The sequence below is a fragment of the Lepidochelys olivacea genome (genome assembly GCF_965140295.1).
Source record: "Lepidochelys olivacea isolate rLepOli2 genome assembly, chromosome: 23".
NCBI lineage: Eukaryota > Metazoa > Chordata > Testudines > Cheloniidae > Lepidochelys > Lepidochelys olivacea.
In genome coordinates, this window is record NC_140433.1 from 12,196,317 (window position 1) to 12,223,878 (window position 27,562).

At 59.2% G+C, this 27,562-nt stretch overlaps 2 protein-coding genes across 2 annotated transcripts; one reads left to right on the top strand and one right to left on the bottom strand.

Moving 5' to 3' along the window:
- Positions 1–204: 204 nt before the first annotated feature.
- LOC311511749 (alpha-1B-glycoprotein-like) lies at positions 205–9,829 on the top strand. The gene is made up of 8 exons (XM_084612600.1): positions 205–279; positions 2,775–3,059; positions 5,599–5,889; positions 7,218–7,340; positions 7,881–7,908; positions 8,169–8,218; positions 8,746–8,783; positions 9,474–9,829. Exons 1-8 carry the CDS (start codon positions 249–251, stop codon positions 9,489–9,491), a joined length of 864 nt encoding a protein of 287 aa, XP_084468726.1. The 5' UTR covers positions 205–248; the 3' UTR covers positions 9,492–9,829.
- A 138-nt stretch (positions 9,830–9,967) lies between these two features.
- On the bottom strand, positions 9,968–13,431 carry LOC311511745 (uncharacterized protein). Its single transcript, XM_084612593.1, has 4 exons — positions 13,334–13,431; positions 12,381–12,740; positions 10,898–11,437; positions 9,968–10,093 (listed from the first exon to the last, which is right to left on the bottom strand). The coding sequence occupies exons 1-4, from the start codon at positions 13,338–13,340 to the stop codon at positions 10,029–10,031; spliced, it is 972 nt and encodes a 323-aa protein (XP_084468719.1). The 5' UTR covers positions 13,341–13,431; the 3' UTR covers positions 9,968–10,028.
- Between the last annotated feature and the right edge of the window lie 14,131 nt (positions 13,432–27,562).

The following is a 27,562-nucleotide window of genomic DNA, read 5'->3' on the forward strand; positions in this document are numbered from 1 at the left end:
AGCAGGGAGCTCAGACCCCAGCCCTGGGGTTCCCTGCGTTCCTCCACCCAGCCCCAAACTGAAACTAAACGCCCCCAGCAGGCTCCCTGCTGCAGCCTCTGTCCACATACCTGGGCAGAGGTGTCACCTCCCCCTCCCCCTCCTGGCTCGGTTACAGGCTCTCAGGTCTCCCATCCCCCGGGCACATTCCCAGGTCAACCCTCCCCCCTCCCTGCTGCGTCACATCCTCACACCCCCACTGTCCCATCATGGCGTCTGCTCTCAGTGTCCTCTTCCTCGGTAAGTATCGGAGACAGCCAGGGCGTGTGGCCATGTGGGGGGTGGATCTGAGACCAGGGCGTGTGCCCAAGGAGGGGGGATCTGAGACCAGGGCATGTGCCCAAGGAGGGGGGATCTTAGACCAGGGCATGTGCCCAAGGAGGGGGGATCTGAGACCAGGGCGTGTGCTCATGGAGGGGGGATCTTAGACCAGGGCATGTGCCCAAGGAGGGGGGATCTGAGACCAGGGCGTGTGCTCATGGAGGGGGGATCTTAGACCAGGGCATGTGCCCAAGGAGGGGGGATCTGAGACCAGGGCGTGTGCTCATGGAGGGGGGATCTGAGACCAGGGCGTGTGCCCATGGCGGGGTGGGGTGGGGTGGGGTGGAAATGAGAGCAGGGTGAGGGATCCAGTTGCTCTGGGATCTGGTCACTAACGAGCCGTCTCCTCTCCATGCTGCTGGCTGGCCGGTCACAGCGGGGTGTGGGGAGGGGAGTATCAGTCTGGGGGGAGAACAGTAACATCAAGGATGGGGGAGGGGATCTGAGTCCTGAACGTTACCCAAAACTCAACACAGACTCCCCCTGGGCACTCAGACCCGTCCCAGTTCTTCTCTGCCCCGCCCCACCAGGGAGTAACGAGGAGCTGACCTTGGCTCCCGGGGTCTGACAAAGCAGATGGGAACCATCCACTGGTTCAGTGTCCTGCCCCCCCAGGGCTGGGAAGATTGCGGGGGGCGGGGGGAATGTGGATTTATTTCAGCTCATACAAACGCTAATAGGGGCCATCTGTGGGCTCTAGATCCCCTCGGGGTAACCGAAACGTTCACGGTCAGTGCAGCCGTGGGGAAGACCCCCCCCAGATCAGCCCCCGCCCCAACACCTCCCTCCCCTGCACTCACAGCCGCCCACCCCACGATCCCAAGGCCTGGGGAAAGGTGGGTCTCTGCACTGTTGGGACGCTCAGAGCCAGGCTCTGCCCTGAGCCCAGCAGAGGGGACAGAGTCACTGGGGGGTTCCCCAGCCGGGGGAAGAAGCAGCCACTGGACATTCAGGGCTGAGGGTGGGGGGATTCCTGCCCCCAGCGGGAGCTGCAGAGCAGGGGGGCCTTTCCCAGGTAACACATCAGTTAGGGGGTGACGGGCGGAGCTGAAGGTTATAAACCTCAGTGGATAGGAGAGACTTTCACAGTCCCCTACAAGTCAGGGGTGGTGCTGCGTGTAAGCGGGGGAATGGTCCCGCTATTGTGGGGAACTTTCCTGGCTTATACCCACCCCGGTGGGATTGGCTGGCGAAAGGATCTGAGTCTTCGCTCCCACTCCCTTTACCCAGCGGCCTGCCTGACCTCGAGGGCTCCCCTTCCTCCCTCCCGTGTGGCAGAGTCCTCATGACCCCGGCAAGGCTGGGCCCCAGATTCCCAGGGGGCTCGACCCCCAACCTTGTTGTGGTCACTTCAGGAAGGGGCGAGGGTGTCCCCTCTCCCGGGTGCTCTCTCTGCGCTGGACGCTTCCCTGACCCCCTGATCATTACAGACAATTTATTACACAACAATCAATTTTTAAAAATAAGGAAAAAAATGGGGAAGGTGAAAGGAAAACCCGTCACCCCGCTCTGTGGCCCGGGGACGTCACAGCCAGCTTCTCTGGGCTCCGGTGGCTGCAGCTCCGGGGACAGAGCTGCTCTGTGGGCTGCTGCTTTGACTCTGCTCCCAGCACGGACCTCCTCCCCGGGCTGCTGTTCTGGCCCCTCTGGCTGGCCCGGCTCTGGGTGCTCCCAGCTCAGCTCGGGCCCCTGCTTTCTCCTTAGCTCAGCCCCCCTCTGTCTGCCCCAGGCGATTCCAGCTCACCCAGAGGACGGGATCCCCTGGATTCGTGACTAGCCCGCTGGCCCTGGCAATCAGGCTCACCTGGAGCGTTGGCCTCTCCTCATTGTTCCTGGGGACTGTCGGTCTCAGGGTCCTGGATTCCCATCGACCCTTCCCCTTGGTGCTGGGAGCTAGCAACCAAAACACCCCGAGTGAATGTCAGTAAGGGGACAACAGTCCCGTTACATGTGCACAGAACCCAGGAGTCCTGGCCCCCACCCTCCCTGCTCTCCCCACTAGACCCCACTCCCCTCCCAGAGCCAGGGACAGAACCCGGAGTCCTGGCCCACATCCTCCTGCTCTCCAGCCTAGACCCCAAGCCCCTCCCAGAGCCAGGGACAGAACCCAGGAGTCCTGGCTCCCAGCCCCCTCCCAGCACAGAAGCCAGGTCGTGAATGGACCCCTAGAGACTGGACTGGTGTGTCACCCACTTGGGAGCAGAGCTTTGGGCCCCCAGGGGCTGGGGTTGCTCCATGTCTCATGCTGTTAGCCCAGGGCTCAGAGGAAACTCTGGGCCCCTGTGGAAAGGCATCCAGGAGCCCGTCCCCAGGGCCACCGGGTCTGACCCCCCACGGAGGCCGCGTGGTGAGGACGGGCCCCAGGACTGGGTGACGGGGCCTGCGTCTCACGGCCTGTCTGCTTCCCCCTGCAGAGCCCAGCTACCCCAAACCCAACATCTCCCTGAGCCCCAGCTGGGGGGTCTCCCTGGGGGGAGCCGTGGCCGTCTGGTGTCGGGGGCAGCACCGGGGCATGCGGTTCGTGCTGAATAAAGATGGACGCTGTTTCCAAACTGTGGCTTCGAAGGGGTTGGAGGCTGAGTTTCCCATCAGCAACGTGAGCCGGGAGGACCGGGGGAGCTACAGCTGCTCCTATCAGAACAGATCAGAGCCGTTCGCCATGTCGTCCCCCAGCGACCCCGTGGATCTGGCGGTGACAGGTGAGGGGCCCGGCTCGGCGTCCCCGTTCCCAGCCCCACCCCCAGTCTGACCCTCACGGGGGCTCGGTGCTAGTGGGATGCTCAGAGCCAGGCTCTGCCCTGAGCCCTGACCCCGCAGTGGGGACGCCCAGCCGGGGAGCGGGGACGGAGTCACTGGGGGGTTCCCCAGCCAGGGGGGAGCAGCAGCCCCTGGGGACTCGGGGCAGGGAGGTGACTTTAACGCTGCCCCTTGTGTGTAGGAACCGTGAGTCGCTATTTAATCCCGTGATCCCCTCCCCACTGTTCTCCTGGTGCGGCCACAGACTCTGTGTGATGGGAGCACATCGCGGTTTTCGAAAGTGTCCTTCTTTGTCGGGGGGCCTCAATCTTGGGGGATCTCAGACCAACCGCCCACAAATAGAGATGCCCACAGTTAGTGGAGACCTCTGCAAACACTGGCCTCAGTAGCGCTGGATCCCTTGTGTTGGGGGAGCATGTAGGGCCCCCGCCATGGTCAGGGCCCCTTTGTGCCGGGCGCTGCATAAACACAGAGTGAAGAGACGGTCCCTGCCCTGGGAGCTCACGAAGGAAAGTGAATCTGACTGAGACTCAGGTTCCCCCTGTAGAATGGGGATAAAGACGCCTCGCTGCCTCCCAGGGGCTGACTTCCTTCCTGTGTGGGGCTCAAGCCCTGTAGTGCCAGGCTCCAGAGAGCAGCCTCTGAGTCGCCCTGTGCTCGGGGGGGGAGAGGGGGGGCGGCGGATGCAGTGAATGAGGCAGGGGCCACATACGGCATATGAGGACCCCAAGAATAAGGCCGCCGCGGCTCCATGTGTGTGGGACTGGGAGCCCAGGTCACAGGGCCAGGTTTCTGGGTCAGGGGGACTCTGGGATCTGGGAGAGAATCTCTGCCATGGATCTGCCCATGCCAGGGCCAGACGGGGAATCATCGAAGATTAGGCTTGGAGGGGACCTCAGGAGGTCATCTTGTCCAACCCCCTGCTCAAAGCAGGACCAAGGCCAACTAAATCATCCAGCCAGGGCTTTGTCAAGCCAGGTCTTAAAAACCTCTAAGGATGGAGATTCCACCACCTCCCTAGGGAGCCCATTCCAGTGCCTCACCACCCTCCCAGTGAAATAGTTGTTACGGGTTGGATCACAGAAACCCCCTTGGGGCTCCCAACTGATGTGCCAAGACTACTTCTGCCCCTGCCCTCCTTGCCAGCTTGGCACTCCAGAATCCTGCCTGGCTGCGCCAGACGCACTTGCCGGCCAGAAACACAGACCCAGGTCTGAACCACATCCCACAAGCTACAAGCTTAACTGAGAGCAGCTTACAGAAGTGTTCCTGTCTTTAACACTCAGATGCCCAACTCCCAATCGGGTCTAAACCCCAAATAAGTTGGTTTTACTCTGTATAAAGCTTATACAGGGTAAACTCATAAATTGTTCGCCCTCTATAACACTGATCGAGAGATATGCACAGCTGTTTGCCCCCCGCTCCCCAGGTATTAATACATACTCTGGGTTAATTAATAAGTAAAAAGTGATTTTACTAACTACAGAAAGTAGGATTTAAGTGGTTCCAAGTAATAACAGACAGAACAAAGTGAATTACCAAGCAAAATAAAATAAAACACGCATGTCTATGTCTAATCAAACTGAATAGAGATAAAAACCTCTCCAGTTCCAGTAAGCTTCCTTTTACAGACAAATCTCCTTCTAGTCTGGGTCCAGCTATCACTCACATCCCCTGAAGTTACTGTCCTTTGTTCCAGATTCTTTCAGGTATTTTTGGGGGTGGAGAGGCTCTCTCTTTAGCCAGCTGAAGATAAAAATGGAGGGGTCTTCCAGAGGTTTAAATACACTTTCTCTTGTGGGTGGAGACCCCCTCCTCTCTCCTATGCAAAGTCCAGCTACAAAATGGAGTTTTGGAGTCACCTGGGCAAGTCACATGTCCACGCATGACTGAGTTCCTTACCAGGCACGCCACATTCCTGGGAAAGCCCAGATGTGGACTGGCGTCTCCAAGTTCATTGTTGGCTTAAGGGCTTCTTGATTGGGCACTTACTGAGAACAGTCCTTTCTCAGGAAGCTGATCAACTGCTTCACTGAAAGCTACTCAGAATCAAACAAGTACGCAGCCGATACTCGTAACTTCGAATACGATAAGGACACATGCATACAAATAGGATGAATAGATTCAGTAGGTCATAACATTGACAGAGATACATTACGTGGCATATGTAGCATAAAACACATTCTAGTCATGTCATATATACATTGACAAGTATATTTTCATAAAGCCTTATGGGGGCACCGTCACAATAGTGTTTCCTAATATCCAAAGGAGACCTCCCCCACTGCAACCTGAGACCATCGCTCCTTGTTCTGTCATCTGCCCCCACTGAGAACAGCCCAGCTCCATCCTCTTTGGAGCCCCCTTCAGGGAGTTGAAGGCTGCTCTCAAATCCCCCCGTCGCTCTTCTCTTCTGCAGCTGGAGGCCGGGGCTGGGTGGGTGCCCGGGTCTGGCTCTCACAGCCTGTCTCCTGTGCGCAGATCCCAGCTTACCCAGACCCTCCATCTCTCTGAGCCCCACTGGGGTCACCGCCCCAGGGGCAGACGTCACCATCCGGTGTCAGGGGCAGCCCTGGGACGTGAGGTTCTTCCTGCACAAGGCTGGAGACCTGAACCCGCCGCGACACATGGACCCTGCTGGGGACGGGGCCGAGTTCCACATCCCCACCGTGGGCCGGCAGCACGGAGGGAGCTACGGCTGCAGCTACCGGCCCCGGTCAGAGCCCTTCGTCTCCTCGCAGCCCAGCCACCCCGTGCAGCTGGTGGTAGCAGGTGAGGGGCCCAGCTCCACGTCCCCGCTCCCAGCCGGACCCTCAGAAAGTCGGCACCCAGATGGGATTCTCAGAGTCAGGCTCTGCCCAGAGCCCTAGGAACCCCGTGGACAGGGAGCGGGGACAGTGTCACTGGGGGGTTCCCCAGGCAGGGGGGAGCAGCAGCTCCTGGAGGTTCACAGCTGAGGGAGGGGGGATCCCTGCCCCCAGGGGGAGCTGCAGAGCCAGGGCCTTTCCCAGGGGATGCTCCCCCGGCTGCCCCCGCACTGGGGACTCACAGAGGAATCAGGGCCCAGGGGCTGCCCAGCCAGCTCCGTCCCCAGCCACAAACCCCCCTCCCCGGGACTGACAGTAACGATCGATGCTGAGTCACGGGCAGAGTTGGATTAAGGTTTCCTGGGGCCGTGGGCCAGAGCAAGGGGGAGTCTCTCCCCACCTTTTCACCTGCCCTCCCGCTCCTGTCCTGCCTCCTCGGCCTGCGGCCCTGCCCACAGCCCCACCCCTTTCTGCCCCCTCCGTGGTCCCGCCCCATTCCGTCCCCCCACTGCAGCCCCGCAACCAATTTACTACTTTCTGCCCCCCCCAAACTACGGCCCCAAGACCCGAGAACTCTGTCCCCCTACCCCGGCCCAGGGGTGCAGCAGGGAGTCAGAGTCCAGTGTGGGACAAGGGGAGAATCTCTTGAGTCACAGATTATGGGGCAGCTTCCCCCAGTGGTTGCCCAGGGGGAGGGATGGAGGCTGTTCTCAGGAGCAGTGACTCCCCCGCCGCAGACGGATTTGGGAGGGGAGTGAAGCCTCCTGCTCAGACACGAACCCGCCCCGCTAACAGGGCAGCTGGAGGCCCCCTCTGGGCGCAGCTGGGCCCATCAGTGGACATGGGGGTGGTGCCCTGGAGGTCTCTGTGAGGCTGCCAGGGACAGCCAGCATGGGAGGCGGGATACCAGGCTAGATGCGCCCGTTGGCCTGAGTCAGTGTGGCCATGAGGAAGGGGGTGAAATGCCTTAGAAATGACGGCCAGGCTGGATCAGACAGCGCCCCCAGTGCCGTGCTGGGGCAATGGGGCCAGCTCTGACCGATGGGGTGAACGCCCCCTACTGAGCCCCCCGCCCACTGCAGCCCAGTGCCCCCTAGCACTACAAATCCCCCAAATCTTGCTTGATCTGACCCCACTTGATACCCTGGGAGCCCCCAACATCCTCCCCATAGAATTTTCTCCTGGCTGTGCCCTGCGGTGTCCCAGCCCCTTGGGTGCTGCCTGGGGTGGGAGGGGCCGGGGGGGGAACAGACCAGCCCCTCCCAGCACTCACAGCCTGCTGCTGTTTCCCAGGAGAATCGGGACCTCTGGCACCGCCGTCTCTGACCAGCCACATCATCGCCGGGGCGAGTGCGGCAGCCGCCGGCCTCCTCCTCCTCCTGGTGGCCTTCCTCTGCTTCCGAAAAACCCGAGCCAGTAAGTGCCCCCACCCAGCGAGGAAAGGGTTAAACCTGCCGCTAAGCAGGGCGGGATGGCATTACGGCTTGGATGGGGGACAGTGCCGGGAAAGCCACGGAGTGGGGTGGGGGCTCAGCAGGGGGTTCTATTGCATGGGTTATCCCTGTACACACACACACCTGTCCCACCCCAGAGGGGCTACATCTCAGCACAGACTGAGGGGTCCCCATATAACCAGTCCCCTTGCCCCACCCCAGAGGTGGCAGCATCTCAGCGCCGGGCGAGGGGTCCCTTTATTAAGAGCCACCGACTCCATGCCTGGTACATGGGGTGCCAGGGAAGCCGACCTATGGATCAGGTTTGTTATAGCGAGTCACTAAGGAGGGAGGATTAGGGACAGGAAAAGCCCCCCAAAGTTAATCTGCCCCGCCCCTGGCGCATGCTACAGTGTTGTCCTGCCCCCCACCCCTGCTGCCCTGTGCGGGGTGCGTGGCCGGGCTCTGGGACCGGAGGATCCCAATCTGCTGATGGGGGATTCTGGTTTGTGTCCCTCTGCAGGAAAAGGAGCTGCACCGAGACCCAGCAGGTAGGAACCCGGCTCCTCCCCCTCCCAATCGACCTGCCGGGGTCACAGGGCTCCTGGGTTCTCTCCTTCATCTGGGAGGGGAGTGGGGTCCAGTGGTTACAGCAGGGAGGTGTGGGTGTGTGTGTTGGGCTGTGACCAGGAGTCCTGGGTTCTAGGGAACTGGGTTCAGTGTGAGGCAGGATGGGGGGCTCTCTGGGTGTGTTGGGGAATCTCTCTGCGGTGGGGGGATATGACATTTACAAGGGGATTTTCTCTTTTAGCACCAGCCCTATGGGGGCATTAAAGGCATCGGCTCAGAAAGACCCCGTCTGTGAGTAACACACCCAAGGGGGTACCAGGGTGGGGCAGGGCCCCAGGGAGGGACGGGGCTTGTGTGGGCTCCACCCATATGGGGCAGAGTCTGATTTACAGCTGCTGCTGGGCGGGACTAAGGAGGGGGTCCCAGAGGTAGCTGGTGTCAGCTGAGAGTGTTGGACTGCGAGGAGCTCCCTGGGGCCACCCTCCCTTCCCGCTCTAGTTCCCCGTCCACTCCTGGCTCCCAGCCCCCTGCTCTAACCACTAGTCTAGACCCCACTCTCCTCCTGAGCCAGGGCGAGAACCCAGGCCTTCTGACTCCCAGCCCCCAGCCCCCGCTGTAACCCCCTCGACATCTTTGTGACTCAGTTTTCCTCTCTGTAACTCGGGGCTAATGACCCTGGCCCATGGTGTGGGGCGGGGAGGGGGTGGCTCTGCCAGTCTTTGACCCCCCCGGGATGGATGTGGGGGGTCAGAGCTGGGTGTGGGGTCCTGCTCTGGGCCAGCCGGGGGTGCAGCTCAGCGAGTGTCTCTGTTCCGCAGACACCTCTATCGACGAGGGAAAAGAGCCACAGACCCTGGTAAGTGTCCCCTGTTCCCCCATGGGGCCTGACCCCCAACCATGGGCCCCAGCAGCCCCCTCACAGCCCCCCCCCCCCCGCAAATACACCTTTCCTGGCACACTCAGTGGCTTGGGTGTGGGGGTCAGGCTGGTAGGAGAGAATGTGTGTGTGTGTACCCTGTGCTCTGTGTGTGTGTTGGGGTGTTGGTAGATTCACACACACGCTCACACACACCCCAGTGACTCTCTCCCCTCCCTGCCCCAGGAGCCCGACCCCGGTGTCCAGGGACTCACCTACGCCGAGCTGGACGTCCAGGTGCTGCAGGCCAAGCGGGGTGTCAAAGTCAGATTCAGGACTCACATAATTTGTCAGACCACTCTGTTTATTAGCAAAACGCTTTGCTAATGCACCCAGGTGTGACCTTGAGCCTCAGAGAGGGGCTAACTTATTCATACAGCTAAGTCAAAGCCAATTTAACATAAGGGACAAAAGGAAGCAGAAACTGACAAATATACATACATATCTTATTTGCATACTAACATTTACCAATCTCCTAGCTCAGTAGGAGCTCTAAGTTAATTAGTTTGAGGACCCATTGTCTCACACTCCTTAATGTTTCTCTTCCTGACAACTATATTTCAACAAACCCTTCAGGTAGCATTTCTTTAATGAATTATAATTTCAATATAATTCATTCTACTTTCACAGGGGGAAAGCTGCCCCTGAGTCTGCCCAGCCCAGCCGCGATCAACATGCCCCGGGGGGCCCCGCAGTGAGAGCCCCCTGCAGCCATGGGGCACCTGGCCCCAGGGGGGGACAGACTCACCCCCCCTGCAACGCCAGTCCCAGAGAACTCTGCTTCGAAGAAGCTTCAGGGGAGACGCTGCCCTCCCCCCACTGCTGCCCTGTCCCATCGAGCTGCTGGCCCCCTGCCCCGTCCTGACCCACATGTAGGGTCAGTGTGGGGGGCTTAGCACCGGGAGGGGGAGAGGATGTGCCGAGGCTGTCTATGTTATTTTGCATCCTGTTAATCTCCAGCTTTGTAATAAACACAGAACCACAAACCTGCGCCCCTGCTGTGAATGTGTGTAACACCTGGGCGAGATGGGGTGGGGTGCGTGGGCTGGTTATAAAGGGACCCCTCGTCCAACGCAGGGACGCAGCCCCATCTGGGGTGGGGTGCTGGTTATACAGGGACCCCTCACCTGGCGCTGGGTTTCAGCTCCTCTGGGGAAGGTCGTCCGTTGGGCAGGATGCCGGGGTTCACACCCTGACTTTGGGCGAAGCTGCAGAAGGGTCTGTGATGCTGTACAGAACTCCAGAATTTGCTAAGCAATAAAAAAGGCATAGTCAACCAGTTATTTTAGATATTTTAAGTTGACGTAAGACAAATTTTAAAATAAAATTTTAGAATAAAAGAAGGAAAACTATATTTTCAAATTATACAAATAGATAGTCTCAAATTACTTCGGCTACAAATAAGGTAACTTTGAATGGAAGTGTGACACAGCCATGTGCAATGTTGCACTCTAGGTGTGTACTACAAGGTCTGGATTCATCAACCTGTATCTTAGCACTCAGGTGGGCACTCTTTATTATCTTGGGGAAATGAGAAGCCCAAGCCCACAGATAGATAGATGCAGAATAAGGAAAATAGAAACTCCTTTTCCACCATGAATATTGATTGATAAAAATCTCCTTCCTTAGAAATTTTTAAGGTCAGGCTTGACAAAGCCCTGGCAAGGATGATTTAGTTGGGGATTGGTCGTGCTTTGAGCAGGGGGTTGGACTAGATGACCTCCTGAGGTCCCTTCCAACCCTGCACCCTCTGCTGACCCTCCCACCCCACTCCCTGCCACACGGCGCCCCCTGCCCTCCTCCCTGCCACACAGTGCCCCCTGCTGAGCCCCCCGCCCCACTCCTTTCAGCCTAGCGCCCCCTACTGAGCCCCCCGCTCCCCGCAGCCCAGGCCCCTTGGCCCTGCTTAGCTCCATCCCGCTCAAGCCCAGCCTGACCCACAGGCGAGGACTCCTCCCCGGACTCATAGCTCAAGCTGCAGAGGCCCTCGCTCCCCAGGTTCGATCCCTGGGATGGTCCTTCTCCCCCCACCCCGCCCGACTCCCAGCACGTACCAGTCTCCTCGCTGGGGAGCTCCTGGGGGCAGACCGGGAAGAGCATCGTCTGCACCCCCCAGCCCTCCACCCTGACAACCCCCGGCATGGCCGCCAGCTGCTCCTTCGCCGAGGCCGTGCTGTCCAGGGGGAAGGGGTGGCTGTAGGCGGCGCCGTAGGCCTGGCGGAAGCGGAAGAGGGAGATGCCCCCGGGGTGGCCCCGCAGGACCCATGCCACATTCTGCTCCAGCTCAGCCCGCTCGGCCATGAGAGGGTCCAGCTGGGGGCTGGCTGGGCGGGTGGGGCGGGGCAGCCGGCTGGGGGCCTGCGCGGGGCTATTCAGGGCTGCCCCCTGGTACGCTGCCAGACCCCGTGACTGGTTGGTGAAGATTAGCAGGGGCGGCTGCCGGGGGGCGGCCACAGGAAGGCGGGAGCTGGGGAAGCGGCTCAGCGAGACAGCTCGGGGCAGCCAGGTGCTGGCTTGGTGGCCGGGGGCAGATCCGGCCGGCGGATGGTCCGGGGGTGCAGCCAGGTGGTGGCAGGAGTTCCAAGGCCTGGGAGCTGGAGGGAGAGGAGAGAGATGCCCGGTGAGATGCTGCCACCCCCGTTAGGATGCACGAGCCCCTCTAGGGGGCGCCAGTCACACTGAGCCGGACCCCTTTGCAATGCACCCGCTTCGCATGGGAGCTGTTGTAAGCCAGGGCAGATTTTGCACCGAGCCGAGGCTCCCTCTAGGGGCGCTTGGGCCCCATAGCACAGGCCTGGGTCTTTCAGCTTCATCACTCAAGACTTGCGCAAAGAATCGGGGGCGGGGGTGGGAGAGGGGTCCAAGTTCACTCCCAACTTGGGTGGGGGCAGTGTTCAATTTCCCACCAGCCTCGATTCCCCAGGCACAGTGTCGCTCCCTGGGACCTGGCGCCCGCATTCAAGGCAGAGATTCCCAGTGAGGGGGGTTTCCTGCGTCCCCTTTGCAGACAGCTCTGTACCAGGCCTGTTTAAATGATGCCCGTCGGTGATTCAGGGTACCCCCAGGCACCCCATCATTGATTTCACCTGCCCCAAAGCAGAGGCAGGACCAGACGGTTTGCCTTGTTACAGCAAGTTGACACGCTCCACCCCAGAGACAGCGGCATTCTCAGGGCTGAACTGTGCCCTCCAGCCAGAGGGCATCAAAGCCAGAGCTGCGGTTAAGCTTTGCAATCTGCAGGCAAAAGTTATTCTGCCATTTTCGAGGGGGAGAGGGAGAGAATTTGCCCAAGGTAGATGGCAGAACTGGGACCAGAGCCTTGTTCTCATCACTAGACCCCCACTCCCCTCCCTGAGCCAGGGAGAGGACCCAGGAGTCCTGACACAGATCTACCCTGAAAATCACTGATGCACCTAGTAGTGTAGACAGCACCTGTAATGCTACCCCAACAAAGGGAAGGGCAAGGTGACACAGCCACCACATGCAGTTCCCACTCCCCCCAGTAGGGGGCAGCCCGCCCACAACCCATGACCACACCTGCTTTAGGAGCCCCTGGGTGCTGCCGTTCGGGTGGCGCCTCCTTGTGGATCCGGGGGTGATGGCGGCGTCTCTTGGGGGGCTTGGTCTCCGGCAGCAGGTCGCAGGCTGCGTGCCGGCACCTGACCCACGGTTCCTTGCCCTCCTCGTCCAGGACCACCAGCTCCTTCAGGTCACCCAGCAGCTGGGGCAGCGAGCGGTAGCCGTGCCGGGGCAGATCCAGGCGCCGGCCATGGTGCTGGTGGAAGAGCCTCCCCAAATCCCGCAGGGGGGTGCCCCCCGGGTGGCTCAACAGCAGCTCCAGCACAGCCCCATTGAGGGTCAGCTGCGAGCCGGGATCCAGCCGCCCCCCGGCAACAGCTGGAAGGAGAAACAGCTGTTGGGGGGCTCAAAGGGCACCAGATGGGAGGACTTTACCCTTCACTGGCCACCCAGGGGACTCTCTCATAGCAGAGGGTTGGGCCTGGGCACAGCCGGGATACCGGGGAGATGGGCCCCTGCTCCGAGTGGGAGAGAAATTCCCTGCCCACAGTGGGACTGCAGGTCAGGACTAGAAGAAAAGGAGGACTTGTGCCACCTTAGAGACTAACCAATTTAGTCTCTAAGGTGCCACAAAGTCCTCCTTTTCTTTTTGCAAATACAGACGAACACGGCTGCTACTCTGACACGGGTCAGGACTAAGGCTCTCGTCAGCAGTGGGCAACTCGGGGCAGGGGCAGCCCCCGTCCCCAGAGACACTAGGCCCCACTCCCCTCCCAGAGCAGGGGAACGGGACCCAGGCATCCTGGCTCCCAGGCCCCCTGCTCTAACCACTAGCCCTAACTCCCCTCCCAGAGCCGGGGAGAGAACCCAGGAGTCCCAGCCCCCTCCCCCCCCACTCTAACCACTAGCCCCCACTCCCCTCCCAGAGCCGGGGAGAGAACCCAGGCGTCCTGGCTCCCGCCCGGTCTTACCTGCCATAGCCTCCGGCTGGAAGCCCTCCGGGAGGGGAGGGGACAGGGCGCAGCTGAGCTCGCCCGTGGGGACCTTTGTAGCCAAGGTTCCTCGCCCCGCCCCCTCCCGGCTGAGGCTGGGCTCCTGTTAACCCTTTGGATGCTGTCACAAAACTGCGCAGTAGAGGCGGGGAGCCAGGACTCCTGGGCTCTCTCCCCGGCTCTGGGAGGGGAGTGGGGGCCAGTGGTTAGAGTGGGGGCTGGGAGTCAGGACTCCGTCCCCGGGTCTGGGAGGGGAGTGGGGTCCAGTGGTTTTGGAGGTGGTGGTGGTGGGGCTGGGAGCCAGGACTCCTGGGTTCTATTCTCCGCCAGTGTTTTGGGCAAGTCATGTTACCTCTCTGCTAGCCCGCCTAGATGTAGGGCCCCCCAGTGAGCTCCCCACCCTGGTCCCTACTGCACGGCGCCTCAACAGTCTATTATCCCTTAGGGAGCGGGGGGCAGGACCATCCCCTCCAGTTTATTCCCCATCCTCGGGTAACCCAAGGTACCCCCTCGGCACCTAGATTGGTCCATCCGTACCACAGTCTTTACTGGGGCAAGAGTAGACAAAGGTAGGAAAGGAGCCCAAGCGGCCGGGCATGGTGTTGCCCCAGGGCAGCCAGAGCCTCCCTGCTCCTCATCCAGCCTTTTCTTTCCTGTCCAGTTCAGGCACGGTGCGCCCCCCCCATATGCCCTCCCTGCCCCCAATAGATCCCTGTCCAGCTCCCTGCCACCCCCACCCCAGGCACTCCTTGTGCCCAGATTGCTGGGTCACACCCACCCACGCTGCCCTTCCCTGATCCCAGCCAGGATTGGCAAGTGCCCGGGTCCAAAGGTACCCTGGGAGGCTGGGAACTAGCTGCTGAGAGGAAAAGCGGGGAGCAATGCCCAGCCTTCAAAATAGAACCCAGGAGTCCTGGCTCCCAGCCTCCCACTCGCTCTAGTCACAAGACCCCAGTCCCCTCCCAGAGCCAGGGATAGAACCCAGGAGTCCTGGCTCCCAGCCCCCCTACTCTAACCACTAAACTCCACTCCGCTCCCTGAGCCAGGGATAGAACCCAGGAGTCCTGGATCCCAGCCCACCTGTTCTAACCCATTAGGCCCCAATACTCCACTGCTGCACTAGGGGGTGCTATGCTGCAGGGGAAGGGGCTCAGTGGAGGGGCAGTCTCCCCTGGCCGTCACTGCTGGCCCTGATACCCCAGTGCACTGCTTGGGGGCGCTGTGCTGCAGGGAGTGGGGGCTCTCCCCTGGCCATCAGTGCCGGCCCCAGTGCTAAGTAAAGTCCTGCAGAGAGAAATCCTACAAAACCCTGTGCAACAATTACAGCCGTGGCCATCTTCACATCCTCCCCGGTGTTCTCGGCTCCGATAGGCCTCTCAGTAGACAAGCGTCGCTAGCGGGATGGTTCCTCCTGGGGTTTCCCTTGGGTCTTCCCTCTTTGATATTGTAGCCCTGACTACACCTGACACATAAGAACGGCCACACTGGGTCAGACCAAAGGGCCATCTAGCCCAGTATCCTGTCTGCGACAGTGGCCAGTGCCAGGTGCCCCATTGGGAATGAACAGAACAGGGAATCAGAGAGTGATCCATCCTCTGTAGTTCTCCCAGCAAACAGAGGCTCGGGACACCATCCCTGCCCATCCTGGCTAATAGCCATTGATGGACCTATCCTCATGAACTTATCTAGTTCTTTTTCAAACCCTGCTATAATCTTGGCTTTCACAACATCCTGTGGCAAGGAGTTCCACAGGCTGAGTGTGCGTTGCATGAAGAAATACTTCCTCTTGTTTGTTTTAAACCTGCTGACTATTTATTTCATTGGGTGACCCCAAGCTCTTGCATTATGAAAAGCAGTAACCAACACTTCCTGATTTACTTTCTCCACACCAGTCATGGTTTTACAGACCTCCATCATATCCCCCCTGAGCTGTCTCTTTTCCAAGCTGAAAAGTTGTAATCTCTCCTCATACAGAAGCCGTTCCAGACCCCTCATCATTTTTGTTTCCCTTTTCTGAACCTTTTCCAATTCCAGTCTAATTTTTTTGAGATGGGGCGACCACATCTGCACGCAGTATTCAAGGTGTGCGCGTACCATGGATTTTGTCACGGAGTGTGGGTCCCAGGTCACCACTCCCCGTCCCCGCTGCGTCACAGATTTATATAGAGGCAACATGATATTTTATGTCTTATTATCTCTCCCTTTCTTAATGATGCCCAACCTTCTGCTGGCTTTTTTGACTGTCGCTGCACATTGAGTGGAAGTTTTCAGAGAACTCTCCGCACTGACTCCCAGATCTCTCTCTTGCCTGGTAACAGCTAATTGAGGCCCCATCATTGTATATGTAGAGCTGGGATGATGCTTTCCAACGTGCATCACTTTTCATTCATCAACATTGAATTTCATCTGCCAGTTTGTTGCCCAGTCACCCACTTTCGGGAGATCCCTTTGTAGCTCTTGGCAGTCTGCCTGCAACTTAACTAACTTGAGTAGTTTTGTATCATCTGCAAATTTTGCCACCTCACCGTTTATGCATGAAGGTGTGTCACGGACTCACAGGCCCCTGCAAGCTCTCTCGGCTCTGTAGGATCCCCGGGATGAACTCCCCTCCGTCTGACAGCCCTTCTCAGGGTTCACTCTCTGTTGGGGGCTAAGCCCTGGGTTCCACCATCTCCTGGAACTGCACCTCTCAGAGCCTCCAGCCCGCCTGGCTCCCTTTGTGAGCCCCCTTGGGGGGTCCCCTTGCTCTGGCTACCTGGGGCCACCCCCACCAGATGGAGCGATGCCCCCCGATCTCCAGTCTGCAGGGACTCTCAGCCAGCGTAAAACAGGAGGGTTTATTGTATGGCCGAACCCAGCCTCGGCAGTACTCAGGGGCCTCGGGGCTGGCCAGTCTCAGCACCTTCCAGCTGGTCTGTCCCAGTCCAGGTGTGTCTGTCCCAGTCCAGGTGCAGCCAGACCCCTCTTTGTCCCCAGTCCAGAAGCAACTTCCTTCCAGCTGATCCCCCTATATCACCTTCCCCACAGCCCCTCCTCCGCCCTGCGTCTTCCTTCCGCACAAACAGATCACCGGGGCCCTCTCTCTTCCGTCCTTTGTCCTCCCACTGGCCAGAACTGCCCGGCTCCCAACACAGGCTGGGCCTCTGGGTCACCAGTTGCTGAGATCTATCATGTCCAGGCCGTTGTCTGGGGTCCAGGCTGCTAGGTGAGATCACACCTGGCCCTCTGTACCGGCAAACCCTCACTCCCACCACCTCGTGACACACACGGCAGCGCACAGGGGAAACTGAGGCACGCACAGTACTCATGCACAACACGAAGAAAATGCCCCGCTTCGTCACAAGGCGTCAACCCGCTTTTCCTTAGCTGCACTTCCACACCCCATGATTATTGGTCTGCCCTGTTTTTCATAGGTTGTTTGTAGTTCCTTTTCGTCTCACGTGCAGCTACGCATGGCAGGTACCCTGCGGTCAGGACAGACATTTAAAGATGTTACAATCAGGCGGCAGTTGGTTTTGGACAATATCGTGTGTCTATTGCAATCCATTTTCCCATAACCTCACCTGTTGGCACAGCTTATGCCGTAACCTTTGGTCTTAGCGGTTATTGCTAGGTCACGCAATCATCTTAAGCCTCTGGCCTAGTCTGGCGAAGCTAAAATCGTACAGATCTCAGCCTGTAGGTCTTGCTATTAACCGTGCTTTACTAATACCTAATACACACTCCTCACGCCTTCTTATCTATCCTATACTGCGCTAATCCTACAACTCCAGTCTAAGGAGCATCCGTTGATTGTATAGGAAATAACAAATCCATTGGCCGTACCATCACATAATACACTGAGAAACGGAGGATATGAAGGCTCCACACATAATCGGGGTGTAGTGAGCAGAGCGGCCTCCCTCTGGACTTGAGAGCAAGGGACCACTATATTTCCCCTGGTGGGAGGAGCCAAATGTGCCCCGCCCCCTTCCCGGAAGTACCGGGGCGGGGCAGGAAGTATAAAGGGAGGGCCCTGCAGGGGAAGGAGGCAGATGTCTCCAGCCTGCTGCTGAATGAAGAGCTGACTCTGTGCTGTGCCCTTCCCCTGGGGGAAAACGAACCCTGGAGATGTGGTGCCAGGATTGTCGTCTGCAGTGTACCCCACGGAGACAAAGGACCCCTGGACTGCGGAACCCGCCCGCCCCCCACCCACCCAAGCTGTGGTAGGAAGTAGCCCAAGGACACCAGACTTTTGCCTGGTTTTGTCGCCGGAGCACAGGCTGGTGTGATTGGGTAGGATCCCCACTGACCCAGTTGTGGCACTTCATATTCTTAAGTGAGATATGCTTTTGATATGAATATGGCATTACTAAGTTGTATTTTATGCAAGATGGGTCATGTAAGATATCATTGGAAAGATTATGATTTACTGAACATGATTATCCTGTTTGTATTCATGGTTCATTTCTGTATCAGTCAATATTCCTAACTGTAATGTACCAATTACAAAAATGTTTGCACCTGAGGAACGCCCACACACAAAATGCCATGAGTCTGGCTGGTTGGCCAATGATCCGTTAGGGGGAACAATAGGATTTTGAAGATGCTAATCTCCCACCTTCCTCAGATGTTTCCTGGGATGCTGCAAACAACCTTTGACTTATGGCTGCTTTGACACGGCAGGGTCATGTGATAATATCACCTGGTACTGGACTCCATCTTGGACTGATAGTAGTTTTCCACTTGTAGGAGGTGGGGATCAAACTGGGAAACAAAGGATTCCCCCCTTATGTAAATCCTATTTAAGGCTGGGGAGTGAGATAATCAGGGTTGGTTCTTCACTGAATCCCTGCCCAAGCTGACTGCTGAAAACACCTAAAACTGATCTGGGGAGGAAAGGACTGAACCCAGGCTAGAAGGTGTTTGGCCTGTGAAAGAAATACCTGGAGCTTCAAGTTGCAAGCAAGAGGAATTTGTCTTCAAGAAACTCTGCAACCTGCTGAAAACAACATTGAGGGTGAGAAATTACTGCTTGTAGCCAGTTTCTACTGTGTATTAAACTATAGTTTGCATGTTTGTTTTATTTGCTCAGTAATCTGCCTTTGATCTGTTTGCTATCCCTTAAAATCACTTAAAATCTATCCTTTGTAGTTAATAAACTTGTTTTGTTGTCTCAAAACCCAGTTTGTGGAAGTCATTACTGGGGGGGTGGGGGGACAACGCTGTGCATATCTGCCTCCACATTGAGGGAGGAGGCAAATTTCAATTAGCTTATGCAGTACAGTTCTCTGTGCAGCGCAAGACAATACAGTTTTGGGTTTGTACCCTGAGAGGGTGTGCACCTGAGCACAGGTCAATTCCTTAGCTGAAAGCTTTCCTATGCAGGGCTGGTTTCAGTGTCTGTGTCTTTCTGCAGCTGGGTGTGTCCCTACCTGTGTGTGTGTGTGCTGGAGAAGGCTTGAGGGCCTGGCTCTGCAGGACAGGGTGAGGGATCCCAGGCTGGTGGAAGGGGTGGGCTCTGTGGTACCTCAGTACATCAGGTGGCATCCCCAGAGTGGGGGACAACCTGTCACACCAATGTTGGAACCATTCACCGTTATTTACTCCTTGGGGAATTCTGTGCATCTGCGAATGCGCAGAATTAATCTGTCCCGCATAATCTTGATTTTTCCCGCAAAAAATATATTCTGGCTGAGAAGTGCTGCAGTTCCGCCTTTTGCCCCCCGCAGAGGCTGCTGTGGGGCCAGAGCAGCCAGCTGCGGCCGGGCGCTGCCAGCCCCTGGGGGAGTGGCTCTCGCTGGGCAGAGAAGGGGAGTCTGTCTGAGGCCGCTGGTGCGGAGGGAGACTTTGAACTGGGGAACACGCACGCCGTGACCTGGCCGCAGGGCCGAGTCACGAAGAGGCAGCAGAAGCTGCTGGAGAGCGAGAGAGGCGGAGGGATGGCAGGCAGCCGCGGGAAGGGGCGTCGAGCCGTTCCCCAGAACGACCAGCAGGAGGCACGTGGCGCGTGGAGCACCCCGTCACCGAACTGTTCCAAAGCCGACAGAGGTGCTGCACGTAGGGAAGAAAAACCAAGCGCAGCAGGGCAGGGTGGGGGCGAACGGGCCTGGCAGCAGCTCGGCGGAGACAGATCGGGGAGTTGGGGTGGATCACGCCCTCAGCATGAGGCAGCCATGCGATGCCGTTGCAAAACCAAAAGCAAAGGCAGCTTTAGGATGCATTAAGAGAGGGGCAGCGTGCGAGTCCCGGGCGGTGCGAGTCCCGCTCTGCTCGGCGCTGGGCAGGCCGGGAGTGCTGCGTCCAGCTCCGGTCACCGCTGTGCGGAAAGGATGTGGAGAAACTGGAAAAAGGATCCAGAGGCGAGCGACAACGATGATCAAAGGGCGGGAATGCAGCCATGTGAGCAAAGGCTGGAGGAACCGGGCATGTTTAGTTTGGAAAAGAGGAGATTAAGTGGGGTTATGATCGTGGTCTTCAAATACTTGAAAGGCTGCCATAAAAAAGATTGAGAAAAGTTGTTCCCTTGTGGGGGGGCTGTGCCTGCGGGCGAGAGCTGCGTGGAGCTGCTTGTTTGCCTCCGCATAGGAGCCGGACCTGCAGCTGGCCGCTTCCGGGGGGGCTGCGTGGTCTGCGGTGCCAGGAGAGGTAGGAAGCCTGCCTCAGCGCCCCTGCTGCACCACTGACCGGGAGCCACACGAGGTAAGCCAGACCTGCTTCCTGCACCCTAACCCCTCATCCCCAGCCCCACTCCAGAGCCTGCACTCCCAGCCCAGAGCCCTGACCCCCTCCCACACACCAACCCCTTGCTCCGGCCCAGAGCCCCCTCCCACACCCTGGACCCCTCATTCCCCGCTCACCCCACAGCCCTTGTCCGCGGGGAAGGGGACCCCTTTGGAGCAGAAGCTTCACCCAAGCATTGCAGCTGCTGCTTCCAGACCCAGGCTCCCTGCTCAAGTACGGCCTGGTCTAACCGCTCGGCCCGGGGCTGGGGGGATTTCCAGCCCTGCCCACCAGGTCAGATGCCATTACCCACGCCCAGGGGGCATGGGGAACACAGGGGGCTCAGCACCCACTGGACCCCATTCTCCTTTCAGGGCCAAGGATAGAACCCAGGAGTCCTGACTTCCACCCCCTCCCTGCTCTAACCAGTAGACCCCACTCCCCTCCCAGAGCCAGGGATAGACCCCATGAGTCTTGACTCCCAGCCCCCCTGTTATGCCCCCTGGACTCCAAGAAAACTCAGCCCTAGAGAGGAGAGGCCCCCTGCCCTATTTCCCGCCCCCCTGAGCCAGCCAGGCCCTGCCCTGGGGCTGGATGGGAGCCTGCGCCCCCTAGAGGGGAAAGGGTTCGTGCCCCATTCCCACCCCCCTGAGCCAGTCAGTCCCTGCTCTGGGGCCAGCAGACCCCCCCCATATCACCTTCCCCTACAGCCCCTCTCCTCCGCCCTTTGTCTTCTGACCCAGCTAAACAGGCCACCTGGGTCTCCTCTCTTCTGTCCTTTGTTCCTCCCTGGCTGGAATCAGCTGGTCAGGCCCCCGGGGTCCTCCTTCCTTGGCCCTTTGTCCTCCCAGTGGCCAGAACTGGCTACTCCCGGTCACTAGTCACTGGGGTTCCCCATCTCCAGGCCGTTGTCCGGGGTCCAGGCTGCTAGGTGACGTCACACCTGGTCCTCTCTCCAGTCCCGAGCCCCCCTGCTTCCCAGCTGGGCATCTGATATCACCGGCCCCAAGCCCTCGATCTGTCCATTGTCTTCTCTCCAGGTAAACAGGGTCGCCTAGGCCCCCCTCTCCCCTCTTCTGTCCTCTGGCCCCTCTGGCCGGAACCGGCCGGTCCGGTCACCGGGGTCCTCTCTTCACAGCCCATTGTCCTCCCACTGGCCGGACCGGCTGTGACTCCTGAGCTGGGCCTCCCGGTCACCAGTCGCTGGGGTCTCCGATCTCCAGGCCATTGGCCGGGGTCCCAAGTTCCCTCGCGGGTCCCCTGTACCAACCAACTCCCTCTCCCATCACCTTGTGAAACCAATAACACCCAGGGAAACTGAGTCCCACCCCCTCTGCATGCAGCCATTGAAAAAACCAAGAAAACCCCCCACTTTGTCAGATCTCTTCCCCCTTCAAGTCTGAACTGAGCGGGGTCACTTAGCCAGTCACCTGGGGAAGTTCAGGGCCCTCGCCCCATGATAAAGCATTAGCTTAGATGTCCTGTGCGGAGGGAGGCCAGGCCTGAGGCCTGGAGAGTTTCCTGTGCTGGATTCAGATGCTCAATAAACCCTCCTGTTTTACGCTGGCTGAGAGTCGCTCCGGGCTAGAGAACAGGGGGGCATTATTCCCTCTGGGAGTGGGGACCCCGGGGGTCCAGAGCGAGGGGACTCCCTGCTGAGGCCCAGGGCAGAGACAGGCATGCTAAGGCTCAGAGAGGTGCGGTTCCAGGAGGCAGAGGGGCCTAACCCCCGAGAGAGAGTGGACCCCTGAGAAGGCACCGAAGGGGGTTCCCCCCAGGGAGTGTATGGGGCCAAGAGTGGGCACATCCTGTGAGTCCGTGACACACCCCAATTTTGGTCACGGATTTCTTCTCCCCCATTTCTCCCGTGTCCCAGGCGGGCCCCAGCCCAGCCCGTGGGTTCTGTCTGGCGGCCGCTCGGGTTGGACTAATCCCGTCTTTCTGTCTCGCCAACTTTCCCCCCAACGTTCATTCATCCAGGTTCTCATGAAGCTGCTTGAACTTCTCACTCACCTTCGTCGGTTGAACCCACCACGAGGGGACATTGGGAGGCTCTGGTATCACAGCCTCCCCTGAGGTGGGGAGATTTGGGGGGCAGGAGAGAGGGAAGCTCTGGGGGTTTGTACAATAGAAATACAGGGCCAGGGAGGTCTAGGGAGAAAGAGGGAGAGAAAAGGGGCTTCGCTACAGAGAGAGGAGGGGGACAGAGACCTGGGGGGCAGGAAGTGCCGTTATTCCATCACCAGGACCAGATGCAGCATCCCCACACAGAGGGGGCTAGGGGCTCTGTCTTAGGACGCCGGGTGGCCTGGCTCAGGGCTGGGCGATGAGCCCTGATAGGTACTACTGGGGGGATTTAGGGCCAAACGCACCCTGCCCAGTGCGGCCCTGGATGGGCGGGGAACGACCTAGATCCTAGAGGGGAGGCTGTAACCGAGGGGTGGCTGGTTTAGAGTTGATGGAGACCCCTGGCAGGAGCTGGCTGCGAAGCGGCAGGTGGCAGATGGGTGGGGTGACCGTGGCTGTGAAATGCTGGGTACTGGCCCTAAGGAAAGGGAGCGGGCAGAGTGGGAAATCCAGCCGGGAAAGGGTTAGTTATTGAGTGCTTGGCCCCACAGTGCCCCGGGCTCCCCACAGGCACAGGCGGTGCTCTCCCTGTGATGCTGTATGGAGTTTGGGGGACGTGTGAGGATATTATGAATACCAATATTGTAAAATTGCAATGAGTTATGATATGCCTTGTAAGGTATCTGCAAAAATGTTATAATTTGCCAGGTATGATAATCTCGTTTCTGTGTTTGTATCACCTTTGTATTGTAAGCTATATTATAGTATGTCTGTAGTTCCAAACTTGTGTTGTGTATCTGGATGACACCCCCAGATAGCCTGGCATCAGCACTGCCTAGCCTGCTTGACGGCCCATCAAGGGCCATCAGCTATACAACTGACCCACTGAGAGAAGGCAAGGGATACACCTTATGACTCAGCAAGGCATGCAGTAGGGATTTCCCTACACCCCCTGTGAATTTCCCTAACACCTCCCCAGTTGTGAACTAGTTATGTGCAGTGTTGCCAATTTAATCACTGGTTGGAAATTTGAATTGAAATTGAAACATTAATACACACTTTGAAAGCCTATCCAGTATATGATAGAATCATAGAATATCAGGGTTGGAAGGATGTCTGCTCTCACCGTCCTCTTCCTCGGTAAGTATCGGAGACAGCCAGGGCGTGTGTCTATGTGGGGGGTGGATCTGAGACCAGGGCATGTGCTCATGGAGGGGTGGATCTGAGATCAGGGTGTGTGCCCATGGCGGGGTGGGGTGGAAATGAGACCAGTGTGCAGGATCCAGTTGCTCTGGGATCTGGTCACTAACGAGCCATCTCCTCTCCAGGCTGCTGGCTAGCTGGGCACAGGGGGCTGTGGGGAGGCGAGTGTCAGTCTGCGGGGAGGACAGTAACATCAAGGATGGAGGAGGGGAACTGAATCCTGAACCTTACCCAAAACTCAACACAAACTCCCCCTGGGCGCGCAGACCCATCCCACCAGGGACTAATGAGGAACCGACCATGGCTCCCGGGGTCTGACAAAGCAGATGGGAATCATCCACTGGTTCAGTGTCCTGCCCCCAAGGCTGGGAAGATTGTGGGGGGTGGGGGGAATGTGGATTTATTTCAGGGAATGTGTATTTTATCTCATACAAACGCTAACAGCGCCCATCCATGGGCTCTAGATCCCCTCGGGGTTACCAAAACGTTCACGGTCAGTGCAGCCCTGGGGGAGAACCCCCCCCAGATCAGCCCCCGCCCCAACACCTCCCTCCCCGGCACTCACAGCCGCCCACCCCACGATCCCAAGGCCTGGGGAAAGGTGGGTCTCTGCGCTGATGGGACGCTCAGAGCCAGGCTCTGTCCTGAGCCCAGCAGAGGGGACAGAGTCACTGGGGGGTTCCCCAGCCGGGGGGAGAAGCAGCCGCTGGAAATTCAGGGCTGAGGGAGGGGGGATCCCTGCCCCCAGAGAGGCTGCAGAACAGGGGGGCCTTTCCCAGGGGGATGTTCCCCCAGCTGACCCCGCTCTGGGGACACACAGAGGAGTCAGGGCTCAGAGGATGCCCAGCTGGCTCCTGCCCCAGCGCTGAATTCACTCCCCACCAACCTGGATAATTAAACCCATAACAAATGCCTGGTCATGGGGCGAGGGGCCCAGTCACTGAGTCACCATTTCAGCCTCTTCCCACCCGGGCCTGGGTGCTGGTTCCGTCCCTCCCCAGCCCCAGCCCACGCTCGATTTCATCCCACAGAGGGAACCGACCCAGCTGGGCCCCAGCAGCCGGATCCCCCCATGACGGAGCCAGAGGGAGAAGGTGAGCAGGAGAAATGGAACAATTCATCCCCCAGGGAACAGGACTCCCCGCTCCGACGCCCACAGGGCCAGTCGGGCTGTTTGGAGGGGGATGGTCCCTGCAGACAGAGCTGATGGGCTCATTTCTTCTATATAGAGGGTGATAGACAGATCCATGGGGACAGACGGCCACGGGTCGGTGGGAATGTGGGTCCATGGAAAGTAGGGAGGTGGACAGATGGGAGCGTGTTTGGTGAGGGATAGAAGGATGGACTAAAACCTTGTCTACATGAAAACTGGACCTGAAATGACGAATCCCGTGTGGCTCCCAACCGCCCCCCGACGGTAATCTCAGAACAAGTCTGGGCTGTCGGATTAGCCAGCCACCCCCCCCCCCACCGCCGGGGTTTGATACAGCCCCGTTTGGCAGACGAGCTCCCCTTTAGCTCTATAGACACAGGGACGTTCCTCCTCCCAAATAGGAACAGCCACACCGAGACCGGCTCCACAGTGACTCCAGGTGTGAATGGCACCTCCTGGCCTGCCTCTGCTACAGGCAAACAGGAGGAAGTGAGCATCCCCCCCAGGGAGGGAACAGGGCGGGGGGGGTCCCCATTCTTCACCAACTAAAATCCATCCCTCCTCTCCCTGGGACTGACAGTGAAGATCGATGCTGAGTCAGCAGCTGGGGGCAGATCGCTGAGTCGCTGTTTCTTCCCCTCCCCAGGCCCTGGTGTACGCTGGTTCTATTCCCGCAGAGGGAACCGCCCTGATCCAGCCTGGAGCGGCACCGGCTCCCACCTGCCCGAGCAGCGCAGGGCCAGGTACCAGGGCTGGGGCGGGAATCACCGTCCAGCCAGCCCTGGAAACAGCCTTGTGGTGCCCAGGGGCTGGGGTTGGTTGCAGGGAATGACGGGGGAGTGAAGCTGGGTGGGTGAGGCCCAGACTCCACAGGGAGGGGCTCATTGACATGGGGGGAAGGAGAAACAGACCCACTGCCCCTCGCCCACTGCCAGGCCCTCAGCTCCCCGGACGCCTGCTGCCCTGCAGGTCACTGCCTGGGAGCTGTGGGGGGATCCCAGGGGAGGGACGGGGCTGTGGGGGCTGGGCCCTGCTGGGTGCACAGGGGCTGGGGCAATGAGCCCCCTCCCTGGTCCTCATGATCTCCCCCTGGTAATAGGGGTGATCATTATCCAGTATTCCCTCTGCTCTTGCTTGCCCTCCCCCACCCCCCACAGATGTTTTGCTGCCTCTGGCTGCTCCCTGGGCACCACGGGGTTGGGGGAGCAGTGGGTTACGTCCCAGCCTCCCCCAGTGCGCACTGCCTGGCTGTGATTGGCAGCAGCCGAGATACCCCAGGGATGGGCTCACTGCGCAGCAGACAGGCCGGGGCAGAGGCACCTGTGGGCGTAAACTGAGGGGGTCCTACGGGGACAGGGAGCTGGGGTGCTTCCCTGTCGTGGGGGGCCTGGGACCCTGCGTCTCTGACTGTCACAGTCCCCTGGCCAGGCCCTTGGGTGCCGGGTGGCTCAGGGGGGCAGTTCACCCACTCTCTTTGGCCCCCAGCTGCTGATCTCCCCGTCTGAGCCGCCAAGTGACTCTCCCCTTCCCCCAGCAGCAGCCCCCCGGGATGCCCAGCTTTCACCCACGCAGACATCGCCCGCCTGGCGCTGAGCGCCATGGTCCTGCTCATCGTGGGGCTGATCCTGGCTGAGGCCCACTACAGCCGCCCAAGGCTGGTGTCCTAGGTGAGGTGACCCCCACTTCTGTGCCCCTTGCTGCCCCCAGGGGCTGGGTCTAGTGCGACATGGGCCCCTCTAACCTGCCATCTCTCTGCACCCCCAGGAGCCTGGATCCAGCCGTTCAGAGAAGAAAATCTCCCCGGAGGACGAGCTGCTCCCCCTTGGGGGGCTGAAACGCCGGCACAAAACCTCCTGCTCCCAAACACCCCTGCCTCGGTGAATCCCCCCCTCAACAGCTCCTGACCTGACAGCAACACCCCAGGATTGAACCCCAAACCCCGCGATCACCAGCCCCCGCAGCACCAGTTAGAGGAACTGCCCCTGTGCTGGGCTCATTGGGCTCCCCGCAGAGCAGCCCCTGGACAGCGCCAAACGGGCCAGTCTCTGCCCAGGGCTGTCAGTGGACAGCGGGGAGGCTGCATCTTGCATGACACTGGAATAATGGCACTTATTGCCCCCCCCCCACGCTGTTCATCCCCCTCCTGTCTCTGCAGCGGGGTCCCCCAGCCTCTTTTCTCTCCCCCTTTCTCCCTAGACCTCCCCTGCCCTGTATTTCTATTGTGCAAACCCTCAGAGTTTCCTGCTTCCCTGCCCCCAAATCTCCCCACCCCAGGGTGGGCTGTGATACCGGAGCCTCTCAATGTCCCCCCCGTGGTGGGTTTAGCCGACGAAGGTGAGTGAGAAGTTCAGGCAGCCTCACGAGAACCTGGACGAATTAACTTTGTGGGGAAAGTCGGTGAGACACAAAGACGGGATTTGTCCAACCCAAGCGACCACCAGACAGACCCCACGGGCTGGGCTGGGCTGGGGCCCGCCTGGGACATGGGAGAAGTTGGGGAGCAGAAATCTGTGACCCAAAATTGGGGTGTCAGAAACGAGGCCTCATTGGTGGATAAAATATTGCGGGGACGGGCTGTGCCACCCACCTCCCTTTGGGGCCTTGAAGCAAGAGACTCGCTTCACCCTCCTGGCTGCAACCCCCTGTTTCCTGGGCCCCCCAGGCCGTCCTGACACTGCTCCGTGGAGACGTCCTGAGCAGAGTGGCTGGAGAGAGGGACCCTGACACCATCGCTCCTCCCCTGGCTGAACCCCCAACCCAGGAGGAAATGGGGTTGGACTTTTCACAGCTCCACCATCTCCTCTGCCCCCAGGACAGTCACTAGCGTCTCCAGGGCCAGCGGGGAGATGCCCAAACCCGGGGGATTTTCCAGCTAGAGACTCGCTCCAGCGAACGGGGCCGGGGCTGGAACAAACCCCTCGTTTCACACGGCGCCTGCCACGGCTCCCTGGTTCCTGCTCTGCTAGGTCTGTCACAGCCGGTCCCAGGGGTCAATGGGGGGTTTGCCATGGGGCTGAGCAGGCTGTGGGCTCTGGACCCTGCCCCGGCCCGTGATTAACCCTGTTCAATGTGGGGCAGGAGCT